Below are 22,309 nucleotides of genomic sequence, written 5' to 3'. Positions count from 1 at the left end.
CACAGTTTGTTGGTAACACACGATGAGCACATAAAGGAGTTTTTAAAGCCTGTGCAAAATGTTCCCCAATTAATGAGCTATATAGAAATTGCAGATAGGGCTTTTGTACTTTTCAAAAGTGGAGCAAACTTGAATTCCTTCACAATAGTTTCATAGCCTCAAAATAGATTTCTGTCACAGAATAACAGTCATTCATAATTGAAAATAAGGACATGGAAAAAGGCATCCTATGATGGTTGATCCTATGATGGTCCTATGATGGTTGATAACCGGTAATGACAATACAAGATGTCATCACTTTCTACTAGTGTGCTTGGTTTTTGAGAAATTAGTGTGTGAAAGTATAATTTATATTGAATGGTGGATATCATTACTATAAAATACAATTTGCCACTTGCAAAGTGAACATAGAGGACTCTAACATAAGACAACATTTACAGAAAAACAGCAAGACAACTGTGTAATACTGGTATAATAAATAGTGTAACTACCTGCTCATTTCTCTGTAGGCTAAATTGGTAGCAGAAAATACCAGGTTTTACAGACCACTTGTCAACAACAGTCAAATGTTGTGTCACTTCCCAGCTGAGGAGTTCATGAAATGATGCAACTCTACTGAGTGCAACCTCTGTTCTCTCCAGACATTATTCACAGTCTACGGGTGTTTGTCTGAAACAGGCTGTCTGTACACAACTTGAATGTAGCTCGTTAACACTCAGGGAGCTTGCCAAATTAATTCTAAAGTAACCTGCCTCAATGACTACCGCCCTGTAGCACTCACATCTGTAGTCATGGAGTGCTTTGAAAGGCTGTTCATGGCATACATCAACACCATCATCCCAGACACCCTGGACCCACTCCAATTTGCATACCGCCACGACAGATCCACGGAAGACGCAATCTCAATTGCACTCCACACTGCCCTCTCACACCTACACAAGAGGAATACCTATGTGAGAATGCTGTTCATTGACTACAGCTCAGTGTTCAACACCATAGTCCCCTCCAAGCTCGTCACCAAGCTTGGGACCCCTTGGACTGAACACCTTCCTCTGTAACTGGTTCCTGGACTTCTTGACGGGCCGACCACAGGTGGTTAGGGAAGGAAACACCTCCGCCACGCTGACCCTCAACACGGGGGCCCCATATTGACGGGGCCGCAGTGAAGAGGGTCAAGAGCTTCAAGTTCCTCTGTGTCCATCACTGAAGACTTAACATGGTCCTCTCATACCAGTAGTGAAGAGGGTGCGACAGCGCCTCTTCTCCTTCAGGAGGCTGAAGAGATTTGGCATGGCCCTTCAGATCCTGAATAACTTTTACAGCACATCTTGACTAGTTGCATCACCGCCTGGTGGCTCAGGCTCCCGATAGGCCAGATTCTTCCAGTACCACCACCAACGGGCAGCTCCTCTGTACCTACGGTAGCAGTAGCGATATCGGTAACCAGCATCCCCTCAGACGGAACAGGACCACCCAGGGCTCCAGCACCGGTCTCTAGTAGCTATGTGATGGGCTCGGCCTGCATCTGGATCGTGGACTCTGTCTCAGCCCACCTCTGATGGAACACACATGTAGAAAGGCCATGCCCGAACTGGCGACAGTGACAGCACCAGTACGGGGAAGCCTTCGGACAGCTGGCCCAGCTGTGGTTGGCCTGCAGGCAGTAATGGCAGTAGCGATGGTCTGTGCACTGTAGATGACAGCTGCAGGGCTCATCACCTGGAAGAAGGTCACACTCCATCAGCATCGGCAAAAACCGCTGGGCTCTGAAGAACTCGTCTTTGCTGGATACAGCTTCGCCCACTTTCACCAGTCGTCTGGGAAACAGCATTGTAGTTTGTTTACCAGAAGAGTGTCGTCGTCCCAGTAGCGTTGATTGTGTAGCCACCCCCACAGGTAGTCGGTTGCGTCCTCCTTCTTGTTGCATCAGCTTGTAGCATTGTGGTCGGTGCTTCACTGTCCACCGCTGCCACCATATGTGAAGCAGAAACCGAAGCGGCGGATCGGCCAGTGAGGAGACAGACAGGATGTTCTTGTTCTCACCTCTCTTCAAGGCTTTTATTTACAATAGTAACAGGTGCAGGACGAATTGGCCAACAAACTTGGTACAGAAAATAACAAACAGGACGTTGACAAAGACGTGAATAAATCAAAGATATTCTCAGTATAAACTATTCCGGCAACAACTCTTTGTCTATAACCAAACTCGGGTATAACTCTACTCTAGCCAACCTGTTACCTGCCCAGCCTGCTCTCCCCCAGGCAAAAGCCAACTGAGAACCTAAGAACTCTTTCCAGGAACTCGCTTCCGCTAGGAATGTTCCATCATGATAGCCCCAAAACACATTTTTACCATAAACGCGTAATTTCCCATGGACATATATAATAAACAACAGTTTTACATAAACACACACTTCAATAACTTGTGCCATAACTCCTTCTTTAAGTCACACAATACACATTCATTAAGTAATTCATCACTTTGGTTATTCCCGTCAACCAATAAAATGTTCCTCGATGACTCGTAGACTAATTTGCACCATGCGTAATGCAGGCACTTCAACAAGGAAATAAACACATCAGGTAGGTTAAATTATATGATTATTCTCTACCAACACTTTGATCGTTATTCTAATAATATATTTCACATTGCTAGAGCATGTACGTTTAAATGGGCTGTTTTATACACAGTAGAAACATGGTTAAAAGTTACATTGTTTTAGTAACTGGCGTGCACATTTGCCTTATGTCAAAGTTTTTGGCAAACGGAATGCGCAACTCTATCCAACATATTCTCTTTTGTTTCAGGATTATTGGCTATACCTTGAGGAGATACAATAGTCTTTCTCCAACCAATAATTTGATTCAGTGTCATTGTCTATAAGTCACGGACATGCGCTCCATACACACACACACACACACACACACACATACACTCACTCATCACCATGCACACACCCACTCACCACTTACACTGCTGCTATATTGATTCTTAGTACCATTATTATTTATCCTGCCATCAGTCACTTTTTACCGCTGTTTACATGTACATACAGTCATGTGAAAAAGTAAGTACACCCCCTGGAAAGTGGTCTTGTTTTTGTACATATTTGGACACATTGATATTTGAGCTAAATTCCCACCACATTTATTGATAAAGGTAACCCAATTTAACAAATCACACAAAAAATAAAAAAATACATTGAAAATGTTATGCCATTCAAATAAACAAAAATGCATTTTCCTTTATGCGGAAAAGGTTAGTACACCCCTACCTTTACCAGCACATAAAATGGCAAACATTTGAATCAGGTGCACCAAAACAGGTGCAAATGATTAGAAAATCATTAGAGAGAAACTTAGGAGGGTCCAGCCTTCCATAAAGACTAGAAACTTGGTCTGGTTTGGTCTTAACCATATGGGTGTGTGGTAACACAGCATGCCCTCAGAAGAGAGATTATTGATGCAGATGAGTCTGGGAGGGGCTAGAAATCAATTTCCGAGCAATTTGAACTACATCATTCCACTGGCTCATCTACAAATGGAGAAAATTCCAGACCACTGGCAATCTACCTAGGACAGGTCGTCCCACCAAATTCAGCCCAAGAGCTGACCGAAAGATGCTCATAGAAGTCTGTAAGAACCCCAGGGTAACATCAAGGGATCTACAGGCCTCTCTTGCCACAATCAATGTCGAAGTGCATGAGTCAACTGTCAGAAAGAGACTGCACAAACTTGGCCTACATGTGAGGTCAGGAAGGAAGAAGCCTCTGCTCTCAAAAAAGAATATCAAGACATGACTGACGTTTGCCAGACAACACCTGGGTAAAGACCAAAACTTCTGGAACAATGTGCTCTGGACAGATGAGGCAAAGGTGGAGTTGTTTGGCCGCAATGCCAGACACCATGTTTGGCGAAAACTAAACACTGCCTTTGAACAGAAGAACCTCATACCAACCGTAAAGCATGGAGGCGGTGGCATTATGGTTTGGGGCTGCTTTGCTGCCTCAGGGCCTGGCCAACTTGCCATCATTGAGTCAACCATGAATTCTATATTGTATCAGAGAATTCTTGAGGAGAATGTGAGGCCATCTGTCAAAAAGCTGAAGCTGAACCGAACATGGATCTTGCAACAGGACAATGTTCCAAAACACAAAAGCAAAGCTACAACAGAATGGCTCAAAAATAAGAAATGGAGGATTATAGAATGGCGAGTCAAAGCCCAGATCTCAATCCTATCGAAATGCTGTGGGGGGACTTGAAGCTGGCCGTGCACGCAAGAAAGCCCTCGAACATGACACTTTTGAAGAAGTACTGTAAAGAAGAGTGGGCAAAAATTCCTCCCAGTCGATGTAAAAAATGTCTACATTAAGTTATTTCAGCCAAAGGGGGCAACACAAGCTATTGAAGCTAAATGACTCAAATGTAAATGTAAAATGTGTACTTGTTTTTTCCGCGCTATGGAATTGCATTTCTGTTGATTTTTGATGAATAAATGTTTGCCAGGTATAATCTTTCAGTGTCATTTACTAAATTAGGTTACCTTTATCTGTTAATAGTGCTGAAGTGAAGATTACATATCCATCTGTCCAAATATGTAAAAAAAAAAAATAATTAAACAGACAATTTTCCAGGGGGTGTACTTACTTTTTCACATGACTGTATCTACCTCAATTACACAGGTACTCCTGCACATTGTAATTACGGTACTAGCACTGACCCTGTATATGACTTGCATTCTCATGTTTTTTGTTGTTGTAGTTTTTCATACTTCTCATGTGTTTTCTTACTTTATATTAGTAATGTATATTATTCCTTTATATTATTTCCACTCACCTTGATACTGAATACTGCATTGTTGGGAAAGAGCTTACATACAAGTAAGCATTTAACGGTACTATTTTACACCTGCTGTATCCTGTGCATGTGACAAATAAACTTTACAACTTGAAACACTTAGGAGAGGCTACTTCTATTTCAAGTCAGCAATTTGACATTTCTAAAGTATTTGGTTATTTCCAACATAAGAACATGTCCTCCACACCACTGCTACCTCAACACATGGCCTATAGCATACGTTGATGCAAATAAATGTTGTAAATACAGTGCATTTGGAAAGTATTCAGACCCCTTTACTTTTATTTTTTTTACAGCCCTATTCTAAAATGGATTAAATAAAAATTGTACCTCATCAATCTACACACAATACCACATAATGACAAAGTGAAAACATAATTTTTTGCAAATGTATTAAAAATAAAAAACAGAAATACCTTATTTACATAAGTATTCAGACCCTTTGCTATGAGACTCGAAATTGAGATCAGGGACATCCTGTTGATCATCCATGAGATGTTTCTACAACTTGATTGGAGTCCACCTGTGGTAGATTCAATTGATTGGACATGATTTGGAAAGGCACACACCTGTCTATATAAGGTCCCGCAGTTGACAGTGCATGTCAGAGCAAAAACCAAGCCATGCGGTGGAAGGAATTATCTGTAGAGCTCCGAGACAGGATTGTGTCGAGGCACAGATCTGGGGAAGGGTACCAACACATTTCTGCAGCATTGAAGGTCCCCAAGAACACAGTGGCCTCCATCATTCTTAAATGGAAGAAGTTTGGAACCACCAAGACTCTTCCTAGAGCTGGCCTCCCGGCCAAACTGAGCAATCGGGGGAGAAGGGCCTTGGTCAGGGAGGTGCCCAACAACCCGATGGTCACTCTGATAGAGCTCCAGAGTTCCTCTGTGGAGATGGCCTTTATGGTAGAGTGACCAGACGGAAGCCACTCCTCAGTAAAAGGCACATGACAGCCCGCTTGGAGTTTGCCAAAAGGCACCTAAAGGACTCTCAGACCATGAGAAACAACATTCTCTGGTCTGATGAAACCAAGATTGAACTCTTTGGCCTGAATGCCAAGCGTCACGTCTGGAGAAAACCTGGCACTAACCCTACAGTGAAGCATGGTGGTGGCAGCATCATGCTGTGGGGATGTTTTTCAGCGGCAGGGACTGGGAGACTAGTCAGGATCGAGGGAAAGATGAACGGAGCAAAGTACAGAGAGATCCTTGATGAAAACCTGCTCCAGAGCACTCAGGACCTCAGACTGGACCATAAGCACACAGCCAAGACAACACAGGAGTGGCTTCGGGACAAGTCTCTGAATGTCCTTGAGGGGCCCAGCCAGAGCCTGGACTTGAACCCGATCGAACATCTCTGGAGAGACCTGAAAATAGCTGTACAGCGACACTCCCCATCCAACCTGACAGAGCTTGAGAGGATCTGCAGAGATTAAAATGGGAGAAACTCCCCAAATACAGGTGTGCCAAGCTTGTAATAGCTGCCAAAGGTGCTTCAACAAGGTACTGAGTGAAGAGTCTGAATACTTATGTAAATGTCATATTTCTAAAAACGTGTTTTTGCTTTGTCATTATGGGGTATTGTGTGTAGATTGATGAGCTATGCACCGTTTGCTCTGTCTGATGTGAGCTAAATAAAGGGGTGACTGCGAAACGTGCCATTTCTGTCATTAACCTCCTATCTGCAGTCATTCTGCCTGCCAGGCTTTATATAACCAGCATACATTGTTTATCAGTACATTTTTACTATCAACTGTAGTCTATGTAACATAAATGAACAGGTGGCTTTAAAGTCACCAAAATAGAGGCAATTATTTTATAATGTGGGAAAATTGTGACATGGTACAGTATGAACGAGGACTTCGTTTATTTTTTTTTAATGCTACCACCATGTAAGATATACCATTTAAACTGGTTCAATTCATATTGGGTCTGTGTAAGCCTCATACTTCTGTCCTTAGAGAGTAAATGGCTTATTTTTATTGGGTTTCTTTCTTTTTATTTGTGGACTATGCTTTCTTTTGTTTGGTGGTTTATGTACGTTTTATGACACCCTTTGTCCCCAGAGGATCATTTTGGCTACAGAAGATGTGCAAGAGCCAAGGAAACATGCTGTATGTGCAAGCAGAAAGAAATGCATGAATTAGAACGTCCTCACACAATTCGCTCTGTCCATGACTCAGTCTGTATTGACAATAAATACTCGTACAATTGTATAAATTAAGAGGAAGGCATAGTAGAGGGATTCTGTGATACACACAACGAGTTCTTTACAACCCTCTACACATTGATTTGTAAAAGAAGAACCTGCTTCTCTCTTATCTAGGCCACATGAGGAGGATTAAAGCAAATACGGCGCCTCCAAGGTCAAGCCCCCATGCCCATAAACTTCTTACATCTGACAATGCAGTGATTCCCCCCACTGGCAAGGCACTTATAAATAACATCTGGAACATCAATTACAAGCTGTACACACCAAGATTACAGAGCCAAACAGATTCATTACTAAATCTCCAACCTACATGGAGAGAGCTGCCCTCATCTAGTCTTCAAGTACTCTGGGATGGAGTAATTGAAGAGCAGGAAGTCCATGCGGTAAAGGTTGTACAGCTTCTTTTGGTAAAAGGGGCTGACGTTTTGGAAGAACTGAGCTGCCATGTCCCCGTTGGTCCTGGTTCTCTTGCCTGAGGTAGGGAAGTGGACCTCCCCGTCAGCGCCGGCCAGCCGCAGCACAGAGCGGGAGTCCTGCTCCAGAGTCTCATACTTCCCCACCACATCGTAGTGGATGAGGCAGGGGTGGCACAGTGAGTGGATCCGCTCCCAGTGCTCGTTGAAGGGCTCCTCTCTCTGTGTGCGGGGATCCACCAGGTAGTACACAAATTCCTGGAAGGTGACGTCGTTTCCCTGCTCCAGTGCCTCCGGCTGGGGGTGGGGCCGGTGCCGGCGGATGATCTTGGTGCCGTAGCGCTTGTGGAAGGCCGTGTTGTAGCTGCGGGTGAACTTGTTGCGGTAGGCCGACACTAGCCTCTCGAAGGGCTCCCGCACAAAGATGAATTTCAGGTAGCTGCGCAGACGGCGGTTGATCTCAGAGGTGGAGTACTCTGAAAGTGTGCGCAGGTTGCCCGCCACGTGGGCCTCGTTGGCGGGGATGGCTAGGGGCTCACGGTAGCGTCCGTCCCCCGTCAGGACCATGAAGACACGTTTCCAGTTGGTGCAGGCCACCTTGGGGACGTAGCAGTACAGCAGGCCGTGCTTATCGTCCACGATGAGGTGGCGGAGGTCATCTGGGGTCAACACCCGCCGCTTCTTGGTGTGGGTGAGACACGCCTCCTCCAGCAGCTCTCGCCGACCACGCAGAGACGTCTGCACTGCAGACAAATCCAACTACAGTCACAGAGAGAAAAGGGGACGTACAAGTTCAACACTCACATTTAGAATGTAACACTTAGTGATGAAATAGGAAATATCTCCAATGATAACATCTTCATGTAGCCACATCCTCTGACTAAAACAATTGTGTCCAACTGTCAGTCTTTTAATCTATCTTGTCGGATTAGAAAATGAACTGGAATTGGCATTGCAACATCAAGGCCATCCACTGTGTTTCCCAGTAGACAGGCTGTGGCACTAGTCACATGCAAGAGACAAAGTGTTTAACATTATAATAATGAGAAGCAAAAGAGGTGGCTTGATTTGAGAAATGAGGAAGCAATAGAAGGATCAAGGATGGGGCATGGTGCTTTGTGTTGCTGGCCCACTGTGAATAATGAACAGAAGATAGAGGGGTTGCCAGGTGGCCGGAGTCCAAGAGAAAAAGAACACAACAGATAAGATTAGTTGCATCAGCAGCACCAAACTAACTGCCCTCTGTGTGAGAGAGAGAAAAAGAGAGAGAGAGAGATTCAGTATCACTCAGCATACACTGGATTCCTGAGATTTGAGATATTGGAGCTGAAAAAGAGAGCTTTGTCTTTCTGAGGAAGAGGGGGTACTGTTTTTATAGTAAACACTAAGGACCTGAGTCATAACTTCTAAGTCAAATCAAATTAACTCAACTCAGCCTTGCAGTAACGCTTGAGCCATTACCTCTGAGGAAAGTGAAAGAAAAAGGCAGTTGGTATGTAGTATGATGTAACAATATTTAATGTACAGCAGCAATAATTCAGTTCAGAGACCAAAGGCTACCCAAAAATTATATTTTTTGAGAAATCAAATATGTGTTAACCAAATAAAATGTGTCAAAGTGGTTCACCAAGATCAATACTTTGTCAAATTTAGTTTCCTGTGTGTGACACATCTGGAAACACTTACACATCGATATCAGGTGAACAAACATTATATAACCTTGAGTGTTCACACGCACTCGGCATGATAGAATGGGGCCATTCTAAAGCTAGTCACCTGGTCTCCGTTGTAGAGGGTCTGTAGTGGACTTCTCCTGGTCTTCCCTGGGGTGATGCCCTTCCCCCCAGACTGCTCTACAGCTACAGACACAAAGACAGAGGGAGAAAAAGCGAAACGGGTTAATCATCTGAAAAGGGCATTATTGTCTGTTTTCTTTAGTGATTAGTGACGGGTGCTCGATGTTCAAGGAACTTTGTCCTTACTGAGCATCCTTTTGGAATACAAGAAGACATCATATTCTGTACTGGTTGAGCTGTCCTGAACAGTGTTTATCCGACTCTATCACCCTCACCTTGTCAAACAAATCTGACTGTGGCCAGTGCTGCTATAGCACACTGTAGTAATGTAGCCCATCTAGTTCTCATTTCAGTATGTTTTACCTTATGGTGCATGATCTCACATGAGCACCAGCGCCTCAGGGCTGGAGGCATGTTAGTGGTGGAGAGCGAGCGAGAGAGAGAGAGAGAGAGAGAGAGAGAGAGCGAGAGCGAGAGAGAGAGAGAAAGAAACCGCAGAAGGAAATGGGAAAGTGGGTCAAGAGATCTGAAGCTGAGGCACATCACTCGGTGTCAACATCACTAAGGACCTATCATGGTCCAAACACACCAACACAGTCCTAAACGCCTCCCCCTCAGGAGGCTGAAAAGATTTGGCATGGGTCATCAGATCCTCAAAAAGTTATCCAGCTGCACCATTGAGAGCATCTTGACTGGCTGCATCACAGCTTGGTATGGCAACTGCTTGGCATCCGACCGTAAGGCGCTACAGAAGGTAGAGTATATGGCCCAGTACATCACTGGGGCTGAGCTCCCTGCCATCCAGGACCTCTATACAAATTGTCAAAGACTCCAGTCACCCAAGTCAGACGGTTCTCTCTGCTACCGCATGGCAAGCAGTACTGGAGCACCAGGTCCTGAACAGCTTCTACCCCCAAGCCATAAGACTGCTGAACAGTTAATCAAACGGCTACCCGGACTATTTGCATTGACCCCTTTTTTTGCATTGACTCTCTTGCACCGGCTCTATTCACACTCACTGGAATCTACCCACACACTTACACATACTACACTGACACACACAATACATATGCTCACACACACATGCATATTGATGTGTCACACTCTTTCACACTCTTTCACACTCTTTCACACTCTTTCACACTCTTTCACACTCTTTCACACTCTTTCACACTCTACAGATACGCTGCTGCTACTCTGTTTATTATCTATCCTGATTGCCTATTCACTTTTACCCCTACCTACAGTGGGGGGAAAAAGTATTTAGTCAGCCACCAATTGTGCAAGTTCTCCCACTTAAAAAGATGAGAGAGGCCTGTCATTTTCATCATAGGTACACGTCAACTATGACAGACAAATTGAGATTTTTTTTCCAGAAAATCACATTGTAGGATTTTTAATGAATTTATTTGCAAATTATGGTGGAAAATAAGTATTTGGTCACCTACAAACAAGCAAGATTTCTGGCTCTCACAGACCTGTAACTTCTTCTTTAAGAGGCTCCTCTGTCCTCCACTCGTTACCTGTATTAATGGAACCTGTTTGAACTTGTTATCAGTATAAAAGACACATGTCCACAACCTCAAACAGTCACACTCCAAACTCCACTATTGCCAAGACCAAAGAGCTGTCAAAGGACACTAGAAACAAAATTGTAGACCAGCTTTCTTAGTGTCCAACAAGCTTTCTCTGCCCTTAACCTTGTTCTATTGTAATCGCTCCTTTTCCCCCCCAGCTGCCAAATTAACCCTGATTCAGATGACGATCCTACCCCTGCTAGAATACAGAGACGTCATTTATAGATCGGCAGCTAAGGGCGCCTCTCGACCGGCTAGATGTTCTTTACCATTTGGCCATCAGATTTGCCACCAATGCTCCTTATAGGACACATCCCTGCACTCTATACTTCTCTGTTAACTGTCCATTTCTGTATACCCGATGCAAGACCCACTGTTTGATGCTTATTTATAAAACCCTCTTAGGCCTCACTCCCCCCTATCTTAGTAACCTATCCTCCACATAAAACACCCGTTCTGGCAGTCACATTCTGTTAAAGGTCCCCAAAGCACACACATACCTGGGTCGCTCCTCTTTTCAGTTCGCTGCAGCTAGCGACTGGAACGAGCTGCAAAAAACACTCAAACTGGACAGTTGTATCTCCATCTCTACATTCAAAGACTCAATCATGGACACTCTTACTGATACTTGTGGCTGCTTCCTGTGATGTAATGTTGTTTCTACCTTTTTGTCCTTCGTACTGTTGTCTGTGCCTAACAATGTGTGTACCATGTTGTGTTGCTCCAGTGTTGTTGTCACGGTGTGTTGCTACCATGCTGTGTTGTAATGTGTTGCTGCCATGCTATGTTGTTGTCTTAGGTCTCTCTTTATGTAGTGTTGTGGTGTCTCTTGTCGTGATGTGTGTTTTTTCCTACTTAAAAACAAATAACAATAACATTATTATCCTCGCCCCCGTCCCTGCTGGAGGCCTTTTGCCTCTTGGTAGGCCATCATTGTAAATAAGAATTTGTTCTTAATTGACTTGACTAGTTAAAAAAAGGTTAAATAAATTCCCTCGTACCCCTGCACATTGACTCAGTACCGGTAACCCTTGTTTACAGTGCCTTCAGAAAGCATTCATAACCCTTGACTTATTCCACATTTTGTTGTGTTACAGCCTGAATTCAAAATGGATTCAATTAATAATTTACATAAGTATTCACACCTGAGTCAATACTTTGTAGAAGCACCTTTAGCAGCGATTACAGCTGTGAGTCATTCTGGGTAAGTTTCTAAGAGTTTTCCACACCTGGATGGTGCAACATTTGTCCATTATTCTGAAAAAAATATTTAAGCTCTGTCAAATTGGTTGTTGATCATTGCTAGACAACCATTTTCAGGTCTTGTCATAGATTTGCAAGTAGATTTAAGTCAAAACAGTAACTCGGCCACTCAGGAAATTCACTATCTTCTTGGTAAGCAACCAGTGTAGATTTGGCCTTGTGTTTCAGGTTATTGTCCTGCTGAAATGTGAATTAATCTCCCAGTGTCTGGTGGAAAGAGGACTGAACCAGGTTTTCCTCTAGAATTTTGCCTGTGCTTAACTCCATTCCGTTTATTTTTTATCCTGAAAAACGACCCAGTCCTTAATGATTACAAGCATACCCATAACATGATGCAGCCACCACTATGCTTGAAAATATGGAGAGTGGTACTCAGTAATGTGTTGTATTTGATTTGCCCCAAACATACAGTAACACTTTGTATTCAGGACAAAAAGTGAAATGCTTTGCCACATTCTTTGCAGTAATACGTTAGTGCCTTGTTGCAAACAGGATTCATGTTTTGGAATATTTGAAATCTGTACAGGCTTCCTTCTTTTCACTCTGTCATTTAGGTTAGTATTGTGGAGTAACAATGTTGTTGATCCATGCTCAGTTTTCTCCTATCACAGCCATTAAACTCTGTAACTATTTTAAAGTCACCATTGGCCTCATGGTGAAATCCCTGAGCGGTTTCCTTCCTCTCCGGCAACTGCGTTAGGAAGGATGCCTGTATCTTTGTAGTGACTGTGTGTATTGATACACCATCCAAAGTGTAATTAATAACTCCACCATGTTCAAAGGTATATTCAATGTCTGCTTTTTTTTACTCATCTACCAATAGGTGCCCTTCTTTGCGAGGCATTGGGAAACCTCCCTGGTCTTTGTGGTTGAATCTGTGTTTGAAATTCACATCTCGACTGTGAGACCTTACAGATAATTGTATTTTTGGGATACAGAGATGAGATAGTCATTCAAAAATCATGTTAAACAGTATTATTGCACACAGAGTCCATGCAACTTCTTTTGTGACTTGTTAAACAAATGCTTACTCCTGAACTTATTTAGGCTTGTCAAAACAAAGGGGTTGAATACCTATTAACTCAAAACATTTGACTCAAAACAAAATGTGACAAGTCTTTTTTGTGACTAGCATGTGACTCCTGCTGTGATAAAACACACTTCCCCCTCTACATATGTCGTTTAATCTGCTCTACACATCAGCCTGCGTCACTGACTATGACTTCCGCTTTGGTGGAAGCACCGTGCACATAGAAGGGGGAGATTCAGGGTTGCGAAACAACGTCAAGATACCAAATTAAACCCTTCCCACTGGGCACACACTGGTTGAATCAACATTGTTTCCACGTCACTTCAATGAAAATGTTGAAGCAACGTGGAATAGATGTTGAATTGACGTCTGTGACAGTGGGTTATCACTACTCTATGCATTAGTCCAAAGATAAATCAGAAGATTTCTCCTTTTGAAAATATAATATTTTAGATTCTCCTCTCATTGGATATGTGGAGATCACAGGATGCAAGCTACAGTTTCACTATTGCCTGTATAGCTTTCTATAGACCATAGCTGTGTAGACTACCTGTATCTATATAGATAGAACATAGCTGTATAGACCAAAGCTGTATAACCCATAGCTATATATAGATCATAGCTATATAGATCAGCTGTATCTACAGTACCAGTCAAAGGTTTGGACACACCTACTCATTAAAGGGTTGTACAGAAGATAGCCCTATTTGGTAAAAGACCAAGTCCATATTATGGCAAGAACAGCTCAAATAATCAAAGAGAAACGACAGTCCATCATTACTTTAAGACATGAAGGTCAGTCAATCCGGAACATTTCAAGAACTTTGAACGTTTCTTCAAGTGCAGTCGCAAAAACCATCAAGGGCTATGATGAAACTGGCTCTCATGAGGACCGCCACAGGAAAGGAAGACCCAGAGTTACCTCTGCTGCAGAGGATAAGTTAATTAGAGTTACCAGCCTCAGAAATCGGCAATTAACTGCACCTCAGATTGCACCTCACAGAGTTCAAGTAACAGACACTACTAAAATAGTGAGCAATTGACTTTTAACGTCTCCCAATGGCTTATTCAGCAAGAACAAACACCCAGCAGGTGTGGCTTTTGACTGATTCAGCTTTCTATGGCGCAGTGGGCATGTGGTGGGATTGGGACATATGCCAGCCTCGTTCGTTGACTAGACAAGACCCACATGATGCCAACGTGTGAAGATGTTTGCATGTGTGTGTTGGTAGAAGAGCATAGTAATGAAAGTGTGTGTGGGCCCAACCCAGTGAGCAAAACATTCAACGTCTTTTGCTCATAGGGAATACATTGCTGCTTGAAATTACTTTCTGTTCTAACTTCAGTAACTCAGGAGACAAAAAGGAAAATCCCTCACGTTAAACTGATGTCAGAAGAAGAAGAATTTAGAATAGAAATTATCTCTGACCGTGAAGTATTTGAGGTTTAGAACAAATCTAAATTTCGAAGAGTTGAGAAAGTCTGCTCTAGCAGACCTTTGATCATCATGTGTGATTAAGTCTGTGGTGTACAGGGCTCATGACGTGCTCAACCTAAAAGGATGTCATGACTTTGACTGTCAGGACAGAGTCTAGACAACCCAAATAATATCTGAAGGCTCAAAGGTCCTGTTCGAAAAGTAGACATGTCCATAGATGCAACTATTTTCACATGCATTTTGTCACATGTCACATTGAGCTGGCTTGTAAAGCATGCTTGGCGCATCTAGCACCTTTCAGTAACTGACAAGTGTACACCCACCCACACGTTGAGACAGCAGTACTATGTCCAGTCTGAGAAAGAGCTAAGTCCAAGGTGTGAATCCATCAGCCCGTAGAGGAGAGACATTCACTATAGTGAAATACACAGATATGTTTATTCTGAAACCAGTTTGTTTCCACCATTTTGTGTGCACTACGTCATCACACACTGATTTTTATCTTGTTGCAGATACAAATTAGTACGTGATGACGTAGTGCACACAAACTGTACTTTTTCATGTACCGAATAAATAAATAAATAAATGTGCCTACTCTGGTCTTGGCACATGCACTCTAGCCAACGCTCTAGATACGGATAGTCTACATGATGAGATTATTATGGATAAGAGCAATACTATTTTTATTTGTCAAACGGAAGTCAAGCATCAATCATCATGTCACCAGAATCCGACCCTCAATATTTATTGGAAAGGAGCATCAAGATCACTGTGCACTTTCACCACCCTGTGAAGTTCACCGTAAGTTATTTCATCTGTAGCCTAATAAACTGCATTTCCCTAGTCGTAGTGTGAGTACCAGACAACATATCATCGTGTGACTCCAAGTTTACTTCGATATGATGGTTATTATATCAATATTTGCGCATAAAGGCATTTCCACCACCATTTCTCACATAATACATTTTACCCACACAAAAAGATCCCACCATGTCGAACGAAATATTTATCTGTCAGCATTTATAAAATTGTACCGAAACTTCCTGTTTCCATCACAGCTGTTGTGATTTTTTTTTAATGGTATGACTGTACTCGCATAAAAACTATGGATGGAAACGTGACCCACGGCCTGTTCACCGAGCTATCACCTAGAAGGCGGAGACAGTACAGGTGCATCAAAGCTGGGACTGAGAGACTGAAAAACTGCTTCTATAGCTAGGCCATCAGACTGCTAAATAGTCACCACTAGTCGGCCTCCGCCCAGTACCCTGCCCTGAACTTAGTCACTCTTACTAGCCAGCTACCACCTGGTACTCTAGTCTGCACCTTAGAGACTGCTGCCCTATGTACATAGTTATTGAACACTATTCACTTTAATAATGTTTACATACTGTTTTACCCACTTCATATGTACAGTTGAAGTCGGAAGTTTACATACACCTTAGCCAAATACATTTAAACTCAGTTTTTCACAATTCCTGACATTTATTCCTAGTAAAACTTCCCTGTCTTAGGTCAGTTAGGATCACCACTTTATTTTAAGAATGTGACATTTCAGAATAATAGTAGAGAGAATGATTTATTTCAGCTTTTATTTCTTTCATCACATTTCCAGTGGGTCAGAAGTTTGCACACACTCAATTAGTATTTGGTAGCATTGCCTTTAAATTGTTTAACTTGGGTCAAACGTTTCGGGTAGCCTTCCACAAGCGTCCCACAATAAGTTGGGTGAATTTTGGCCCATTCCTCCTGACAGAGCTGGTGTAACTGAGTCAGGTTTGTAGGCCTCCTTCCTCGCACACGCTTTTTCAGTTCTGCCCACAAATGTTCTATAGGATTGAGGTGAGGGCTTTGTGATGGCCACTCCAATACCTAGACTTTGTTGTCCTTAAGCCATTTTGCCACAACTTTGGAAGTATGTTTGGGGTCATTGTCCATTTGGAAGACCCATTTGCGACCAAGCTTTAACTTCCTGACTGATGTCTTGAGATGTTGCTTCTATATATCCACATAATTTTCCTTCCTCATGATGTCATCTATTTTGTGAAGCGCACCAGTCCCTCCTGCCTCAAAGCACCCCCACAGCATGATGCTGCCATCCCGTGCTTCACGGTTGGGATGGTGTTTTTCAGCTTGCAAGCTACCCCCTTTTTCCTCCAAACCTAACGATGGTCATTATGGCCAAACAGTTCTATTTTTGTTTCATCAGACCAGAGGACATGTCTCCAAAAAGTACGATCTTTGTCCCCATGTGCATTTGCAAACCGTAGTCTGGATTTTTTATGGCGGTTTTGGAGCAGTGGCTTCTTCCTTGCTGAGCGGCCTTTCAGGTTATGTCGATATAGGACTTGTTTTACTGTGGATATAGATACTTTTGTACCTGTTTCCTCCAGCATCTTCACAAAGTCCTTTGCTGTTGTTCTGGGATTTATTTGCAGTTTTTGCACCAAAGTACGTTCATCTCTAGGAGACAGAACGTGTCTCCTTCCTGAGCGGTATGGCGGCTGCGTGGTCCCATGGTGTTTATACTTGCGTACTATTGTTTGTACAGATGAACGTGGTACCTTCCGGCGTTTGGAAATTGCTACCAAGGATGAACCAGACTTGTGGAGGTCTACCATTGTTTTCTGAGGTCTTGGCTGATTATTTTGATTTTCCCATGATGTCAAGCAAAGAGGCACTGAGTTTGAAGGTAGGCCTTGAAATACATCCACATGTACAGCTCCAATTGACTCAAATGATGTAAATTAGCCTATCAGAAGCTTCTAAAGCCATGACATCATTTTCTGGAATTTTCCAAGCTGTTTAAAGGCACAGTCAACTTAGTGTATGTAAACTTCTGACCCACTGGAATTGTGATACAGTGAATTATAAGTGAAATAATCTGTCTGTAAACAATTGTTGGAAAAATTACTTGACTCGTGCACAAAGTAGATGTCCTAACCGACTTGCCAAAACTATAGGCATTAACATAATACTGCAAAAAATGTGGCAAAGCAATTCACTTTTTGTCCTGAATACAAAGTCTTATGTTTGGGGCAAATCCAATACAACACATTACTGAGTAGAGTACCAATCTCCATATTTTTAAGCATAATTGTGGCTGAATCATGTTATGGGAATGCTTGTAATTGTTAAGAACTAGGGAGTTTTTCAGGATACAAAATTAATAGAATGGAGCTAAGCACAAGCAAAATCCTAGAGGAAAACCTGGTTCAGTCTGCTTTCCACCAGACACTGGGAGATGAATTCACCTTTCAGCAAGACAATAACATAAAACACAAGGCCAAATATACATTGGAGTTGCTTACCAAGAAGACTGTGAATGTTCCTGAGTACATGAGTTATAGTTTTGATTTAAATATCCTTGAAAATCTATGGCAGGACCTGAAAATGGTTGTCTAGCAATGATCAACAACCAATTTGAAAGAGCTTGAACATTTTTGAAAATAATAATGGGCAAATGTTGCACAATCCAGGTGTGGAAAGCTCTTAGAGACTTACCCAGAAAGACTCACAGCTGTAATCGCTGCCAAAAGTGCTTCGACAAAGTATTGACTCAGGGGTGTGAATACTTATGTAAATTAGATATTTATGTTTTTCATTTTCAATAAATTTGCTAAAATGTATAAAAACACACCACTTTGTCATCAAAAAATATATTTTATCCATTTTGAATTCAGGCTGTAACACAACAAAAACGTGGAATACTGTACATATATATTTATATTCCGGACTCTGACATTGCTCGTTCTAATATTTATATATTTCTTAATTCCTTTCTTTTATTTTTGTGATTGTTTTGTATTGTTAGGTATTACTGCACTGTTGAAGCTAGTAACATAAGCATTTCACTACACCCCCAATTACATCTGTAAAATATGTGTACGCGACCAATAACATTTGATTTGATTTGTACACAGAATCGAAATACATCAACATATTTTGATGGGGTTTTAATCTGCGATTTCCGGCCATCCTCACCATAGACTGTAAAAATAATTGTCATGCACTGTTGACCAGATACAATGCTATTTTACAGTAAACAAATTGACAACAGACTTTCAGCACGCTTATATTCAACATGCACGGCACTTACACAAAGGACTGATCATTGGCTGAGACAAACTGATGATAAAAAGATTGTGGGAGCTGTTTTGTTAGACTTCAGTGCGGCTTTTGACATTGTCGATCATAGTCTCCTGCTGGAAAAATGTATGTGTTATGGCTTTACAACCCCTGCTATATTGTGGATAAAGAGTTAACTGTCTAACAGAACACAGAGGGTGTTCTTTAATTGAAGCCTCTCTAACATAATCCAGGTAGAATCAGGCATTCCCCAGGCATCTGTCTAGGCAGCTGTCTAGTCTTTGAGTAAAGCCAGTGTGTCTATGTATGCGGGTGACTCAACACTATACACGTCAGCTACTACAGCGAGTGAAATCACTGCAACACTTAAAGAGCTGCAGTCAGTTTCAGAATTCGTAGTAAGAAATAAGTTAGTGCTAAATATTTCAAAAACTAAAAGCATTGTATTTGGGGCAAATCATTCACTAAACCCTAAACCTCACCTAAATCTTGTAATGAATAATGTGGAAATTGAGCAAGTTGAGGTGACTAAACTGCTTTAACCCTGGATTGTAAACTGTCATGGTCAAAACATGTTGATGCAACAGTAGCTAAGATGGGGAGAAGTTTGTCCATAATAAAGCGCTGCTCTGCATTCTTAACAACACTACCTACAAGGCAGGTCCTACAGGCCCTAGTTTTGTCGAATCTGGACTACTGTTCAGTCGTGTGGTCATGAGCCACAAAGAGGGACTTGTGCAAAGCTGTCATCAAGGCAAAGGGTGGCTATTTGAAGAATCTCAAATATAAAATATATTTTCATTTGTTTAAAACTTTTTTGGTTACTACATGATTCCATATGTGTTATTTCATAGTTCTGATGTCTTCCCTATTATTCTACAATGTAGAAAATAGTCAAAATAAAAAAAAACTTGAATGAGTAGGTGTGTCCAAACTTTTGACTGGTACTGTATGTGAAGCCCATGTATCTGATGCTGTCTGGACAACAAGAGTATGCCATGTCATACTCTTGTTTTGGCCAGACAGCATCAGATACTGTACATGGGCTACATACAGTACAGTAAGACAGAGGGGGGCTGTTTCACTCACTCGGATGCTTTCTCTGGTAAGATAGTTTCAGCCACTTGTGAATTGAAGGAGAGTTGGAGGGTGCACAGTGCACTGTTCGGATGCTGGAATTATTTTTGGATGAACGTGCGAAGGTAACCTACTTTTTGAAGTGATTTGTTTGACAATCAGATGAAAACATCATGACTGGTTGTGTTAATGGCACATTCAAAAGTAATACATTTTTACAGTTAAATTACATCTTTACTCTAAAACCCATTTAAAAATGTTGATCAAGCGATTGGAGGGGCGGGGGGGCCTCTGCCTGGGGCCTCAAAATCACTAAGTCCGCCCCTGGGAGATGGTTGGATAGGAAGGATGAGTCTTATAAATCTTTCCTGTTTAAACAGAAAGTATTCTATGACATAATGTAATAGCATAGTAAGAGTGTCCCTTCCTTGGTTGCTCACTTACTCTTAGAGGCTCTGTAAAATTAAGAACCTGGACTTTTTACATCATTCCTTTCCCATTTATGTGGTATAACAACAGCATACCGTGGCATAGAAATATATGGTTTATATTTAATTCTCTCTATTGTTAAAACTTCAGACATAATACAGGAGTGAGGCTTGGTTAGGTTCTGTTCCCTCCTATCTTTCACTGTCCCTCAGTATCACTCAATCCCGTAAGGGTAAATGCGTCTTCTTCCTCTGCCCTAGCACAGGGGAGCACAGGAGAGCTGAGGAAACTAGTCCAAAAAGGCACAGGAATGCTTAATGGTCTCTCATAGGGGGCTACCAAAACATTCCATGGTTCACATTCACAGTGCTCTTACTCATGCCCCGCCATTTACCCCTTCCATTGTGTCTCAACCCAACACACATGCTAATATAGGGAGAAATTGTGCAACAGACAGGGTAGTTAATTTCAGTTAGACATGATGTTTGTGATAAACGATTACATAAATACATACATATAATATTTAATAAATTATTGGGACTAGCCTAATGAACAACAGCCTACACTCACTGTATGTAATACCCCAAAACTTCGCCCTACAAGAACATCATAGGGCCACCATCCCATAGCTCCCTGGTATGTGGTGATGATCGAAACTTACCTGGCCTTGTGATGTTCTGAAAGTACAATATGACCATGAAAAGTGACCCAACGCATGTCGCCAGAAACATTCGTCCAACTTTGGGTTTTCTCATCCTGATTCCCCGAGCTGGCAGAGCAGAACCCTCGCCCCGAGTTGGCTCATGCGAGGCAACTCGTCTGATGCAGCTTTGCGAAAGAAGCGAAAGAACGATACCTTCATGCGGAAAAAGTTGGAAGTGGCACGGTTAGGTCAACCTCTTCAGTAATTAGTCTATTCGCCTATGCCTATGAATATACAACAATAAATAAACAGCCGCGAAAATATTCGAATGGGCAACAGAATGTCGGTTGTCTTTGTTGGTGTGTTCCGATAAATTATGAAATCTTTCAATCAATATTTTCTGCTCCGCTGAAATGTCTCATTGCAAACATGTCCTAACAACCACAAATGATAGAATTGTTTCATCAGAGTTCTCTGATCACTCAACCGTTTTTGTTTCCTCAATTTTGTCAGCCTCAAACTTCCCCGAAAAATGGTCGGCGGCACTTGTGCCTTGACGTCACACCCACCCCTATACTTTGTAGCAGTGACTGACGCCACAGCTTCGCCTCAGAGCCATACGAGACGTAGACCGACTTTACGTATTTCTGAACACTTCCAAGATGTATTATACCTAGGGAAGACCGGGGACCAAAGTAACAGTGTTAGGTTTTTGCTTAGTATGAAATTAATATTGTGTTACATTCATAATATTTTTATACAAACAACATAGCCTACATATCTTAGCTACCATTAGGCATACACATTGTAAATAAGTTGACACACCAGTTATTCACAATTCAACCGAAAGTGGTGGAAGTGAAATGTCCCTCTTGTATTTCTCACGGGTTAATTGTAACAGACTGCGGGGTTAATTGTAACACTGTATTCAATGGTAAAAAATGAGGGGTAATTTTAAAATATTCTGATTTTAAACTGATATTTGGATGAAAATACACTAATGTTATAAAATAAAAAAATAAAACATTTGATCTTTTAGGCATGTCATATTGACCCAGAACGGAGTAGCCAAAATGAATATAGCCTATTTTATATAAGATACTTTTAGCATTAAAAAGAACTGTAGCATTTTAGCAAACCCTTCCACCTAACCCTTAATCTAAAATTAACCCAATTCACCTAACCTGCTACATAAATTCACCTAACCGTTGTTGTTTTAGTTCTCCTAACTTTTACGTAAATTATCCTAACCTTTGTCATTAGTTCCACTAACAACCAACTTAAATTATCTTTGTAATTCTTCTTTATTGTTACACACAACAAGCAATGTGGTCTCAGAAAAAATATATAATACTAAGGTATAATAAATTACATCATCCAATGTGTATGCTATTGTACGACAGGTAAGATGTATGATACAATACGTCCTATAAATCGTATGATATTGCATGAGCGCTATTCCATTCATAAAGTAACGAAA

General features: G+C 41.8%; 1 protein-coding gene across 1 annotated transcript; it reads right to left on the bottom strand.

Annotated features, from left to right (window-relative positions):
- Positions 1–1,320: 1,320 nt before the first annotated feature.
- LOC311150098 (carbohydrate sulfotransferase 11-like) lies at positions 1,321–21,347 on the bottom strand. Its single transcript, XM_084187378.1, has 3 exons — positions 20,848–21,347; positions 9,264–9,346; positions 1,321–8,246 (listed from the first exon to the last, which is right to left on the bottom strand). Exons 1-3 carry the CDS (start codon positions 20,939–20,941, stop codon positions 7,401–7,403), a joined length of 1,023 nt encoding a protein of 340 aa, XP_084043504.1. The 5' UTR covers positions 20,942–21,347; the 3' UTR covers positions 1,321–7,400.
- Between the last annotated feature and the right edge of the window lie 962 nt (positions 21,348–22,309).

The sequence above is a fragment of the Coregonus lavaretus genome, assembly GCF_964263955.1.
Source record: "Coregonus lavaretus genome assembly, chromosome: 22".
NCBI lineage: Eukaryota > Metazoa > Chordata > Actinopteri > Salmoniformes > Salmonidae > Coregonus > Coregonus lavaretus.
The sequence above is the reverse complement of the archived record's forward strand: the minus strand, read 5'-3'. Positions and strand labels throughout refer to the sequence as shown.

Bases quoted from the DNA above. Each gene is read 5' to 3' on its own strand.
- LOC311150098 (XM_084187378.1), bottom strand. From the start codon at position 20,941: ATGAGAAAACCCAAAGTTGGACGAATGTTTCTGGCGACATGCGTTGGG. The intron at 9,347-20,847 runs GTAAGTTTCGAT...TTGTGTCTGTAG, and splicing joins TCAGAACATCACAAGGCCAG to CTGTAGAGCAGTCTGGGGGG. The intron at 8,247-9,263 runs GTGACTAGCTTT...CTGTGACTGTAG, and splicing joins CCCTCTACAACGGAGACCAG to TTGGATTTGTCTGCAGTGCA.